This window comes from Jaculus jaculus, chromosome 3 (genome assembly GCF_020740685.1).
Source record: "Jaculus jaculus isolate mJacJac1 chromosome 3, mJacJac1.mat.Y.cur, whole genome shotgun sequence".
Taxonomy (NCBI): Eukaryota; Metazoa; Chordata; class Mammalia; order Rodentia; family Dipodidae; genus Jaculus; species Jaculus jaculus.
In genome coordinates, this window is record NC_059104.1 from 39094709 (window position 1) to 39107679 (window position 12971).

Sequence of the window (12971 nt, forward strand, 5' to 3'; positions counted from 1 at the left end):
TTAAGAAAATTCAGCTTTTAATAAAAATATAACAATTATTTTGCCAATATATATTATGTGTTTCTGCGTAAACAAAGTTCTAATAATAATAACTTGTTAACAACTATTTTTAAATATAAAAACAAAATTGCATATTTCTATCAGAATTTCAAGAAATGAACATTTATTTTTATTTATTTTAGAGATATTGCTTCATGCATACAATAAATTACAGCACAATTCATGCATTAACACATCCATGCAAGTTATGTTACAGTTTTGCTATTAAATTTCAAAATATCTTTTTTTCTGTAAGAAGTGCAGAAATACCATAAGAGTAATATAAAAAGCAACATTTGAAAGCTATACAAAAAGTAAGGTTATCATTTGATTTTTCCACTATATATATATATATATATGCATATGCATATATAGGTTTTTTGAGGTAGGGTCTCACTCTAGCCCAGACTGACCTGGAATTCACTATGGAGTCTCAGGGTGGCCTTGAACTCACGGCAATTCTCCTACCTCTGCCTCCCAAGTTCTGGGATTAAAGGTGTGCGTCACCACACCCGTCCACGGCTAATATTTATAATAAGCCTTTTGTCATTTGAATTTGCTTCATAGTTTAGGAAAGGAGCAAAAGGTAATAAAAAAAAGTTCTTAATTTAAATTTCTCTGAAATTCTAACCACAAGATGGAAAGTAACATTTGGCAGTCAGTTAGATATTCTTTGCCTGTTAAAGTCACAGGGTTGGAAAGAACTATGAGTTCATATCATTTAGAGTTTAACATGCATCGTTTATTTGACTTGGAAAAAATGATATTGTGTTATTTATCAGTTTTAGCTCTTAGCAGAAAACTAAATACCTAATTCTTTTTTTTTTTTAATTTTTTATTTATTTATTTGAGAGTGACAGACACAGAGAGAAAGACAGGTAGAGGGAGAGAGAGAGAATGGGCGCGCCAGGGCTTCCAGCCTCTGCAAACGAACTCCAGACGCGTGTGCCACCTTGTGCATCTGGCTAACGTGGGACCTGGGGAACCGAGCCTTGAACCGCGGTCCTTAGGCTTCACAGGCAAGCGCTTAACCGCTAAGCCATCTCTCCAGCCCAATACCTAATTCTTAACATCTCATCAAGGAAGTAAATGCTATAGTACAGTATTGACAACATATCTCTATTGGGGGGAGGAGGGTGTATGTTGTCGTTCATGAAGTCCTGTCCAAAGATATCCAAGATTCAGCAGATTACTGTAAGATTTTAATAGTGATGGCACATGTTGAATGTAATATGTTGCTGATATTTTTCTTTGCTCAGACAAGTTTTCTATCCTGAAGTTTGTTATGGGATATTATTTTATTCTGTATATCATGCTCTGGAAACACATTTTATTACATGGATTTGAAAAGAAGTCTTATCCATTTAAAACTTGTTTACATTGTATATGTTTTACTGTACAAAATTAATCCTCAGTGTATCTTCTAAAATTGATTATTGAGAGTAGAGTTTATAGAAAAAAAAGGGCATGCCACAGGGAGCACTAAATTGTGGTTGTATGTTAAAATCATCTGCACAACCTTGAACATGTCAGCCTCTTCATGCCTAAGATGTTAGTTTCTTAGGGCCTCTGAAACAAATAATCATGACTTAATTGGCTTAAAGCATTAGAAAATGTTCTGGCATTTTTAGTGAAAAGAAGCCCAAAATCATGAGACCATCCTTCTGCTCCTCAAGGAGCCTACGTAGGTTCCTTCCATGATTCCTCCATTTCTGGAGGTGGCTGGAAACCTGGGCTGATGGTACCCATCTCCAGTCTCTACTCCATCTTCACATAACATATGGGCTTTCCTCTTCACATCTTCTTGCAAGCATACTAGGCAGTTGGCATAAAGAGGTGACCCACTCTAGTATGACTTCATCATAACTAATCACATCTGCAAAGACCTTAGTGCAAAATAAAATTATGTGGTGAGAAACTTGAGGTGAGCACTTAAACAGGATCTTGGAGGCTGAATCGCACTGCTTTATTGAATGAATAGAATCTCTGTGAAAGAATGATAGGGACAAGAACATGTCAGGACTTTCCTGGTGATTCTCACGTAGCCAGCTCATGGCATAAAGAGACTCACAGAACTTCTGTGATGATAGGCATGAACTTTCTTCTTTCTCATTGAAAGTTCCTATGTTTGAGCCTCTTTTTTATTTTCCATATTAGTACTTATTTGACATTTTTGGAAACATGAATTTCTTTCATCTCAATTATGTTTTAAAAAAATTTTACTCTTCAATATTTAGTCTCCTCCTCTAATACCCACATTGTTCATCCTTAGAAAGAAATAGTGCACCTTTTTATGTGGAAGTTCTCACTGGGATATTTTCAGTTGTCTCTTCAAACTCACATTTTCTCCAAAGAAGGGATTGTTTCCATTGCCTATGAATTCAGAGATAGTTACTTATAAAACCATAATTTATGATGGATTTCCCCATTTTCTTAAGAAAATATTGGTCATTACAGATGATCACTAGATTGAAGGCTCAGAAATGGGAGGCCTTTTAGGTTATATATATATGTCTAATATATATGTCTAATATATATATATATATATATATATATATATATATATATATATGTCTAATATTTTACTTATTTGAGAGAGAGAGGCAGATTAAGAGAAAGAGAGAGAGAGAGAGAGAACATGGGCACACCAGGGTCACTGGCCCCTGCAAATCAACTTCAGACATATCAGCCACCTTGTACTTCTGGCTTTATGTGGGTACTGGAAACTCAAACCTGCGTCCTTTGGCTTTGCAAGCAATGTCTTAACTACTAAGCCATCTCTGCATCTCTACATTTTAGTTTTTGCTCAAGATTAAAGTAGTCTCTTAGTGTGGGTAAGTGCTGGTGATATATGTTTTTTATTCATTATGTTAAGAAGCATCAATATTGATGATGTAAAGATCAAGTATATTTATCTCTTTTTTCTCTCGCTTCCATGTTATAGGAGCGTGTTCCCGACAGCCCCTCGCCAGCACCCTCTCTTGAGGAGGGCCGGAGGCCTGGGAGTCACCCATCCTCACACCGGAGCAGCAGTGTATCTAGTTCCCCAGCAAGGACTGAGAGCTCTTCTGACAGAATCCGTAGGTCTCATGCTTTTTCCTTGTCAACATTTTAAACTTTATTAGGTGCAGCTGGGTTTTCTAATCTAAATACGCTCATTCCAAATTGATCTCAGATGTGTCAAGTCCTGAACCTCTGTAGCCATTGCCATCCCTCAAAATTTCGTTTCCCAGTTTGGAATGACATTAAAGATGATATGACATTCACAGGCTAGAATATCATTCCCTGTCTTTCAGACTACACATAAAATTTTGAGCTACAAAATAACTTATAAGAAATTACTATGATTCCAGAAACATTTTGAAGTACACAGGCAATTCTCAAATTTCTAGCATCTAAATATGCTGGTTACAGATTGTTCACCTACAGGTTTTTAGTAGAAACATCTTCCACTTTTTAGTATGCCAATTAAAAAAAATATTCATTTTTAGATATTTATTTGAAAATGACAGACAGACACAGAGTGAAAGAGGCAGATAGAGAATGGGCACACCAGGGTCTCCAGCCACTGCAAATGAACTCCAGGTGCATGTGCCACCTTGTGCATCTGGCTTACGTAGGTCCTGAGAAATTGATCCTCAAACCATGGTCCTTAGGCTTCAGAGGCAAGCACTTAACTGTTAAGCCATTTCTACAACCCTAGTATACCAATTTTTGACATTCATCATAAGGTTAACAAAAATAATCCCAAACAAAAATCAAATACATCACAGTAAATTTAAAATATACATGTCTTAATCATTCACATGATCAATGTGTTGAAGTATTAAGCAGTTAATAGTAGTACTTCAGTCACGATAATTAGTAATGGATATGATTTTATATATTCTTATTACTAATTTTAAGTATATTTATATTTTATCTTATCTTTACAATATTTAATGTTGGTCTTCTTGTAAAAAAAAATGATTAAACTTAGAATAGTGATTAATGTGCCCTTACAAAACTGAAGAGTTTTTTTTTTTAATTTTATTTATTTATTTATTTGAGAGCGACAGACACAGAGAGAAAGACAGATAGAGGGAGAGAGAGAATGGGCGCACCAGGGCTTCCAGCCTCTGCAAACGAACTCCAGACAAGTGCGCCCCCTTGTGCATCTGGCTGACGTGGGACCTGGGGAACCGAGCCTCGAACCGGGATCCTTAGGCTTCACAGGCAAGCGCTTAACCGCTAAGCCATCTCTCCAGCCCACAAAACTGAAGAGTTTTTAACAAAATTATTGCATTAAAATGATAGTATGGGGCTGGAGAGATGGCTCAGGGAAATGTGCTTGCTTACAAAGCCTAATAATCTAAGTCTGATTCCTCAATACCCATATAAAGCCAGATGCACAAAGTAGCATATGCATTTGGAGTCTTTTTGCAGCAGCTGAAGGCCCTGGCATGCCCATCCTCTTCATTTGTCTCTTTTCTATATCTTTCTGCTTGAAAATAAATAAATAAAAATATTTTAGAGTCCTGTGATTGACAAAATAATCTTTTTAATTCTTTTAAGGACTTACTATTTTTAAAATAATGTATTATAAATCTCACCTAATGACACAAAGTAGAATTAATTGGTTTTGGGAACATTTGCATAATATTTAAACATTTTATAGAAAAAAATGTTTTTCTAGATTTAAAGGAATAATTAAAGAAAGACAAGGTATGATCTTGGATCTATTGAAGTAGAAAACCTACAGTATGTAAAAATTCTCTATTTTTTTGAGGCAGGGTCTCACGCAAGTCCAGGCTGACCTGGACAGTGTATCATAAAACTTAATAGACATCACATACTGATAGTAACATTGTCATTTGGTTTCTGTAGTAGCTGATGAGTTTTCTTTCTTCAATGCTCCCTTTTTGAGACTTTGAATACACTAAACATTTTTTTTTTTTTTTTTGAGGTAGGGTCTCACTCTGGTCCAGGCTGACCTGGAATTAACTCTGTCATCTCAGGGTGGCCTTGAACTCATGGCGATCCTCCTACCTCTGCCTCCCGAGTGCTGGGATTAAAGGCGTGCGCCACCACGCCCGGCCTCACTAAACATCTTGTAATAAGTGTCTAAGAACTATATTAAACCTCTGTTATTCATGGAACTTTCAGCACTCATTTACAAATCATCACTGACCCCTGGAATAATTTTGATTGATAGTCACTGCCCACTATTAGCCTCTAATATGTGGCAATGATGTTTTAAAAATATCTCCATTTTTCAGAGAGAGAAGAGTTGCATGGAATGAACCAAGATTTTCATGAGTAACTGATTAAGTGAATTTTCTAATTATGTCCTTAGAATCCATTTGGACATAACACTTCTTCATTGTTGTGACATCTTTTCACTCTGATTAGATCAAGAAAACAATTGTTTTTGCTTTTTTAAATATTTAGTAGATTTTACTTGGACAGCTTTATTTTCAAATTTGAGTTCAAAACCAATTTTTAAAGAAAATGTTTGATAACTATGACACTATTAACTACAATAAACTAGACCAAAAAATATTGATCTATAGTTCTAATGCCTTAACATGTGTAAAATATGGGCCTTTAAGGTCCCAAGTATTGAAGTTTATTTACAAAGGAAGGAATATGACAAATTAGATAAAGATATTGTGTTATTTACTGATAGGGAATATGTTAATAAATATGCCCATTCAAAATTATCCCAGCCATTAAAAGTATTTTATGTGACATACTGTTGCAGTCAGGTTCACATTGCTGGCAGAAATCACCTGGCCAAGAGCAGTTTTTTTTTTTTAATTTTTTTTATTTATTTTTTATTTATTTGAGAGCGACAGACACAGAGAGAAAGACAGATAGAGGAAGAGAAAATGGGCGCGCCAGGGCTTCCAGCCTCTGCAAACGAACTCCAGACGCGTGCGCCCCCTTGTGCATCTGGCTAACGTGGGACCTGGGGAACCGAGCCTCGAACCGGGGTCCTTAGGCTTCACAGGCAAGCGCTTAACCGCTAGGCCATCTCTCCAGCCCCCAAGAGCAGTTTTTGAGGAAAAAAAAAAGAGTTATTTTGGCTTGCAGACTCAAGGGGAAGCTCCATGATGGCATGGGAAAACAATGGCATGAGCAGAGGGTGGACATCACTCCCTGGCCAACATCAGGTACACAACAGGAACAGGAACATGTTGCAAACACTGGCTAGGGGAAGCTGGTTATAATACCTATGATCCTGCCCCCAGCAACACACTGTCTGTAGGAGGTGTTCATTCCCAAATATCCATCAGCTGAGTACCTAGCAGTCAGAACACCTGTTATAGTCAGGTTTGAAATGCTGGTAGAAATCACGCAACCAAGAGCAGCTTGTGGGAGAAAAGAAGTTTATTTTGGCTGACAGGATGGAGGGGGAAGCTCCATTATGGCAGGGTAAATGATGACATGAGCAGAGGGTGGACATCACCCCCTGGCCAACATAAGGTGGACAATAGCAACAGGAGAATGTGCTGAACACTGACATAGGAAAACTGGCTTGAGCACCCATAAGCCCACCCCCAACAAAACCGCCTCCAGGAGGCTTTAATTTCCAATTGCTATCAGCTGGGAAGATTTAGAATTCAGAATACCTAAGTGTATGAAGGACACCTGAATCAAACCACCATAAAAATAAAGAAAAATGGTGACTCTTTAAAAAATATTTCTGCTTATCTTGAAGACTTAATATTGATTATCAATTTTCATTGTATTTTTATTTTAAAGTTGGAATATCATATGAGTATGTTTTAATTTTGAGTTGTAAAGACTAGCTGTTGTATTTGTAACTACATGTTTGGTGTTCTTGTATCTGTGCTTTTGTTTTGAACGTAACAGCTGTGCATCAGAATGGCTTGTCCATGAACCAGATGCTGATGGGTTTATCACCCAATGTGCTGCCAGGGCCCAAGGAGGGAGATTTGGCTGGTCACGATATGGGACATGAGTCCAAAAGGATGCATATTGAAAAAGGTAATTTATGGTTCCATCACCTTATTTTTCCTGTTCCATGAAGAAAGTACATCATAATCAAAGAATGAGATTTATTGGTACACCAGATGAAATAATGGCATTTAAACCTTTTTTAAGTATATGACATTAATAACAAGATTAAGCTTATTCAGCCAATGAGGTATGAATTAATATCTGTTGCTATCCTCTTATTCAACAGGAGGTGACAATTTAATTCCTAGAATATTTTATGTGTATGTGTGTGCTGCAAACGCCTGCAGGTCTATCTGGTCCATTACTTGGCATATGGCATTTACATGTGTGCAAGGGTGGATCAAACTCAGGTTTGGGCTGGCAGGCTTTGTAAGCAAGCACTTTGAACTACTGAGCTACTTCCCCAGATCCGCTCCCATTTAAAAAAGAAAAAAAAAATAGTCCTGTGTGTCACTGTTAGTATTTTTGAGTTCCCTAAAGTCTGTTATTTGTCTTTCTCCACCTTTATTTTGTGTAGCAAGGTAGAACACTAACTAAAGATTTTCTTGGAGCTAGAGAGACTGCTTAGTGGTCAAAGCCCTTGCCTGCAAAGCCTAAGGACCCAGGTTCCATTCCACAGAAACCACAGAGAAGGATAGAGAGAGAGAGAGAGAGAGGGAGAGAGAGAGATGCATATGGTGTCACATGTGTCTGGAATTTATTTGCAGTGGCAAGAGACCCTTGCTTGCCAATTATCTCTCTCTGTCTGTGTCTCTATCTCATAATAAATAAAATATTTAGAAGCATCTTAGAAAAAAAGGTCTGTTGCACGTATTTTTCCTGGAAGCATAAGAAGGATATGCAGGTGAGCCTTATGTGTAATAAATTCCAACACACACACATATATATAAAATAACAAATTTCCTGTTCATATGTTCTCAGTAGTGATATAACTATAATCTAAGTTCTGTTAACATGTGTTTTTACTTCCTATTTCATGAGGAAACTGAGATAATGTTTTATTATAAATATTAAAAAATAATAGGCTGAGGAAGATGGCTTATCCATTAAAGACACTTACTAACAAGACGTGCTGACCTAGATTTGATTACCCAGTACCCATGAAAAGCCAGATACACCTAGTGGTGCAGAGGTCTGTAGTTCCTTCACCATGGTATATCTACACACACACACGCACATGCACACGCACGCACACACGCACATACACTCACTCTATTTCTCTCTCTTACTCTCTATCCTTCTCTGTCATAACTAAAAATCTCATGAAGTAGAGCCATGGGATCTCTGGGTCAAGCTAGCTAAAGAGACTAGCTAAATTCACTATTTTTGGGTTTAGGTAAGAAACTCTGCCTCAGTGGAGAATGGAGAGTAATCAAAGAAGACACTGGAAGTCAACCTACATGCATGTACACATATATGTATAACACATACACACACAAAATAAATACTACAGGGTATAACTACCACCTCTTTTTCAAATTATAGTAATATTTCAAATTTATATATAGGTATTTAAGTTATATGTGCATGTTGCTTATCTTTCAGTGTTGTAAAAAATTAGCTAATTATGATGTAGGTATTCACTTCTGTGTATATAGGTGCACAATGTGTGTGCATGAATGTGGAGGGCAATTGACAACTTAAAAAACTTGTAGAAGTCAAAGTTATAGCTAATATTTAAATGTAAAAATTAATTGTATAATGCCTGCAGAGATGGGTTAGCAGTTAAGGCAGTTGTCTCTGAATCCTAAAGAACCAGGTTTGATTCCCCAGTACCTACATAGGCCAGATTCAGAAGGTGGCACATGCATCTAGAGTTCATTTGCAGTAGCTAGAGGCCCTCATGTGACCATTCTCTATCTGCCTCTCTCTCTCTCAAATAAATAAATAATATTAAAAAAAATTAATTGTTTGGGTGGAATCATTTTCCACTTCAGTTCAGACAAAGAATAAATCTCCATGGAGAGATTATGACTGACTCTTTTCTCAAATTTCCGTTGAATAGCATTTAGTTCAACTAAGTACATATTAAGTAAATTAATCATATGCAATGAATGCCATGATACTAGGGATTTGTTATTTTCTATAACTGGTGGGAAGAGTTCTAACTGAAATATAACATTTCTGAGATGGCAATGAGGGGGACACAAAAAGCACACTCATGGCTTGAATAATGAGTACAATTAGTTTTTGGTGGAGAGATCATTAAAACTTTATTCTGTAGTTTGTGTAAACATGTAGTTTTCATATGTCAAAAGATTAGTTTATCTATCCTTTTGATTTATTTGTTATAATTATACTAAGTGCCACAATGAACAAAATTTGCCAATAGCGTGTTGAAAATGGTGCCTTATTTCTGTTTTTCTTAATAGAACTTCCCCAACAAATTTATTATGGGACTTACTTTTTTTCTAAGACCTATTTTTTTTAATTGTTGGTACACTTCCAATACTTACACTTAAACTAGGAATCATATGAGTTTACATTGTTTATAAATAAACTAGGAAATTTATGAGCCTATACTAATTTAGGTTGAAGATTCTAAGTAGAGGAGAGCAAAACCAGTCTTTAAGCATTAAGAATTAATAGCAAGACAAAAGAGGAAATTATCTGACCTTTGGAATATACCTGTATATTGAATGAGGAAAGCATTCAGATCATTAACATACATAATCACTTACTAATGACGTCTCTTATCACTTTATATCAAGGTTTTTGAAAGTTCTTGCGGTGAGAACAAAAACTTTAATCAGATCCCAAGTCTTCCATTATTTCTTAAATGAAACAGAAATTCAGCATTCTGCCTAAAACAAGAATTTACCATTGACTTTGAATTGTAGAAATTTTAATAGATAAATTTTAATAGAAATTTTAATAGATTTTAATCATTATGTTTTTCTATCTCTTGCATGAACTTTCTATCTTCTTTTATCTACTTTCAGCATACTGATTAATAGTAAATATTTATAGGTTTTATAGATTGATATAGGCTGCTAAATTAAAAACTGTTTTTTTACATGACTGCATTTATCATGTTCTTTATAACAACACTGCAACTTTCTTACTACTCATATCTGTGACAAAAAAGTATCTTTATTTAGAGAGATATATAGAGTAATTAGTTATATGTCCATGTAATGCTGGGCTTCAACTTGCTAAATATAATTTGCTGCCTACCATTCAAATGACAGTAATTTTTAATATAACATTGATATTAAATGTAGATAACAAAATTGATATGTAAGACAAGGATAATTGTAGTCTGAAGCCATCAGGAAAACAGCACACTTGCTTGTTTCGCCAATTTTCCTTAGTTTCAGCCGGGGCCCTTTTGAGGTATGATGGGGTGGCTCTCTCCTTAGGATCTGCATCTACCTGAAAAAGAGAGGCAGATTCATCAGTAATTTTTAAACATTTTATTTTTCTTAATATTAAATAGATGATTCCATTCTATGGTATTTGATATAGTGAAATCACATCAACTGAGGAGCTAAAAATAGATTTTGGAAATGCTAACTGCTGAATAAATCCATTCTTTTTCTTTGTTTGTTCATTATAGTTTCTTACTCCAGCCCAGGCTGACTTGGAGCCCAGTCTTTAGATCCAGGCTGACCTCAAACACACAGCAATTCACCTAACTCTGCCTCCCCACATGCTGGGATTAAAGGTTTGCACTACTAGACCCAGCAATTCATTTATTTTACATGTTTTATTTTTACTTATTTATTTGAGAGAGAGGACGCACCAGGGTTTCCAGCCACTACAAACTCCAGACAGAGTTGCTACCTTGTGCATCAGGCTCTATGTGGATACTGGGGTACTAAACCTGGGTCCTTTGGCTTTGCAAGCAACTGCCTTAACTGCTAAGCCCTCTCTCCAACCTATTCTTTCATTCATGTTAAAGAACACTGTAATAGGGATTTTGAGCCAAGAGTGGGTTAAATTAAAGCACACTCAAAATATAAATATGAAAAATTATTTGTATCAAGAAGTGACAGTTATCCCAAGTGTATGAAGATTTTAAGGTTAGGAAATTCCATTAAAGTCAGGGGTAGGCAAAGATATGTGCTCAGAATTGCTCTTGACTCAATAAATGTTTGTATTTCTTTAGTTTTCCCAAAATCACAATTTCTCTCTAGCATTCTGATTTTTATTTGTAGATCTAACAACTCAAAATATTCTCCCCTACATATAACCAACTCTCAAAAGATTTCCTCTTAGTTTATACACTGTTTAAAGTGTGGTTTCTCTTGCAGTTGCCCTCTCTTTGCTGGGACAAAAGAAAAAAGAATAATAAAAAAAAACTATAGGAATATCGGAAGAAAGGTTTTATTTGAGGCTTAATTTTTAGAAGTTTCAAAATGGCCAGGAAATCATAGCAGAGGAGAGACTAGGTATGACATCTTGTTACATCAGTGGGAAGATGGCAGCCAAGAGTCATTGAGCTCTGATCATTCGGTGGGCTGGGCTAATAAGCTTCAAAGTCAGCACCAAGTGTCCTAATTCCTCCTGTGAGTCTCCACTTCCCAAAGCCTCCATCAGCTAGGGGTCTTAAAGACACAAACAAATGAGGGTTTTCAAACCACCACAGTGTCAAACTTACCAATATTTTTAATTGTGTGATTCACAACATTGGGCTACTATTCCCCCCCCCCCCCCGCGCCCCTCTGATTGCCCAGCTGTTTCCTAAATAGGTGGCAGAGTTCACTTGTAAAGCCATAGTTCAGGTGAACCTTCCTTAAGATGCCTGTTAAATAAAGTACAGCAAAACCAAACTAAGCACAAAAGATGAGAAGCTACTCATGTTTCAAACCACTGAATTTATAACAGTATCTATTTATAACTCATAATGTCACCACTATCAATGATTTGTATTTGATATCACATAAGAAATTAGTCCTTGTTATTAGAAAGATTGGAATGTATACAGTTGAGAAGTTCTAAAAGTATGATTTTTTAAGTGTCTCAATAGTTTTAAAAGGAATTAGAATAAACAATTAAAACACTTATAATAATTTTGGTATGTATAATGCAGTTGCAGTGTACAAAATCTTGTTCACAAATGTATTTAGGGAATGTAGTGATGGCTTAGTGTTTAAGGCACTTGTCTGCAAAGCCTAAGAACCCAGGTTCAATTCCCCAGGACCCACATGAGCTGGATGCAAAAGGTGGCACATGCCTGTATAGTTCTTTTGCAATAGCTAGTTGACCCTGGTGTGCCCATTCTCTCTCCCTCTCTCTCTCAAATAAATAAATAAATAAATAAATAAATAAATAAATAAATAAACAAACATTTAAAAGGAGGCAAAATGTGTTTAAGATTGGTAAGTTTATTTGGCTGTGCATTGCAAGAGGTCCAGAAAATAGACATGACCAGGGTGCAATGGCATCAGTCAAAGGAGACCTTCTCCCTTTAGAAGAAATTGTGCCTTTTAACCTTTCACATCTAATACTGCTATAGTTAACTACAATTTTTTTATGTTTAAATTTTCTAAGAATTTATTTTCATACCATTTATATATTATTTCTAAAATTAGAATCACTTATTGATGATGATCTCAGTGGCTAGTTTTTAGAAATTGTTTTTTTAATATTTAGAAACTTAATCACATTAAAATTTCTAATAATTTTCAATTAATTTTACAAATACTATAAATGAACCATGTACATTTGTTGTACCTTTAACTCTGGTCAGATAAAATGTCATTTCCTTATGGAAAATCATAAAAGTTTATTCATTATTTGGCTTAATTCGATGTGTTTTCTTGGTATCATTTTGGTAGCACAGCAATCACTTCTTCTCTATTTCATAAACATTATTACACAGTCAGCAGTCATAGCTAATCTTTTTACATCATTAAAGTGAGGCAGGCAACAATTACTAATTAATTTACATTTTAGTTCCAAATGTAAACTTGCCCAATTTTGTGATATATTTACCAACTATTGCAGTACTGTTTTATCTT

General features: G+C 35.6%; 1 protein-coding gene across 1 annotated transcript in view; it reads left to right on the forward strand.

Moving 5' to 3' along the window:
• The window catches only part of Dach1 (dachshund family transcription factor 1), a 441649-nt gene that overhangs the window by 310798 nt on the left and 117880 nt on the right, over nucleotides 1-12971 (forward strand). Inside the window, exons 6-7 of the mRNA XM_004651017.2 lie at nucleotides 2984-3119; nucleotides 6898-7032. Coding sequence (XP_004651074.2) covers nucleotides 2984-3119; nucleotides 6898-7032 — 271 coding nt within the window. The remainder of the gene's footprint in view (nucleotides 1-2983; nucleotides 3120-6897; nucleotides 7033-12971) is intronic.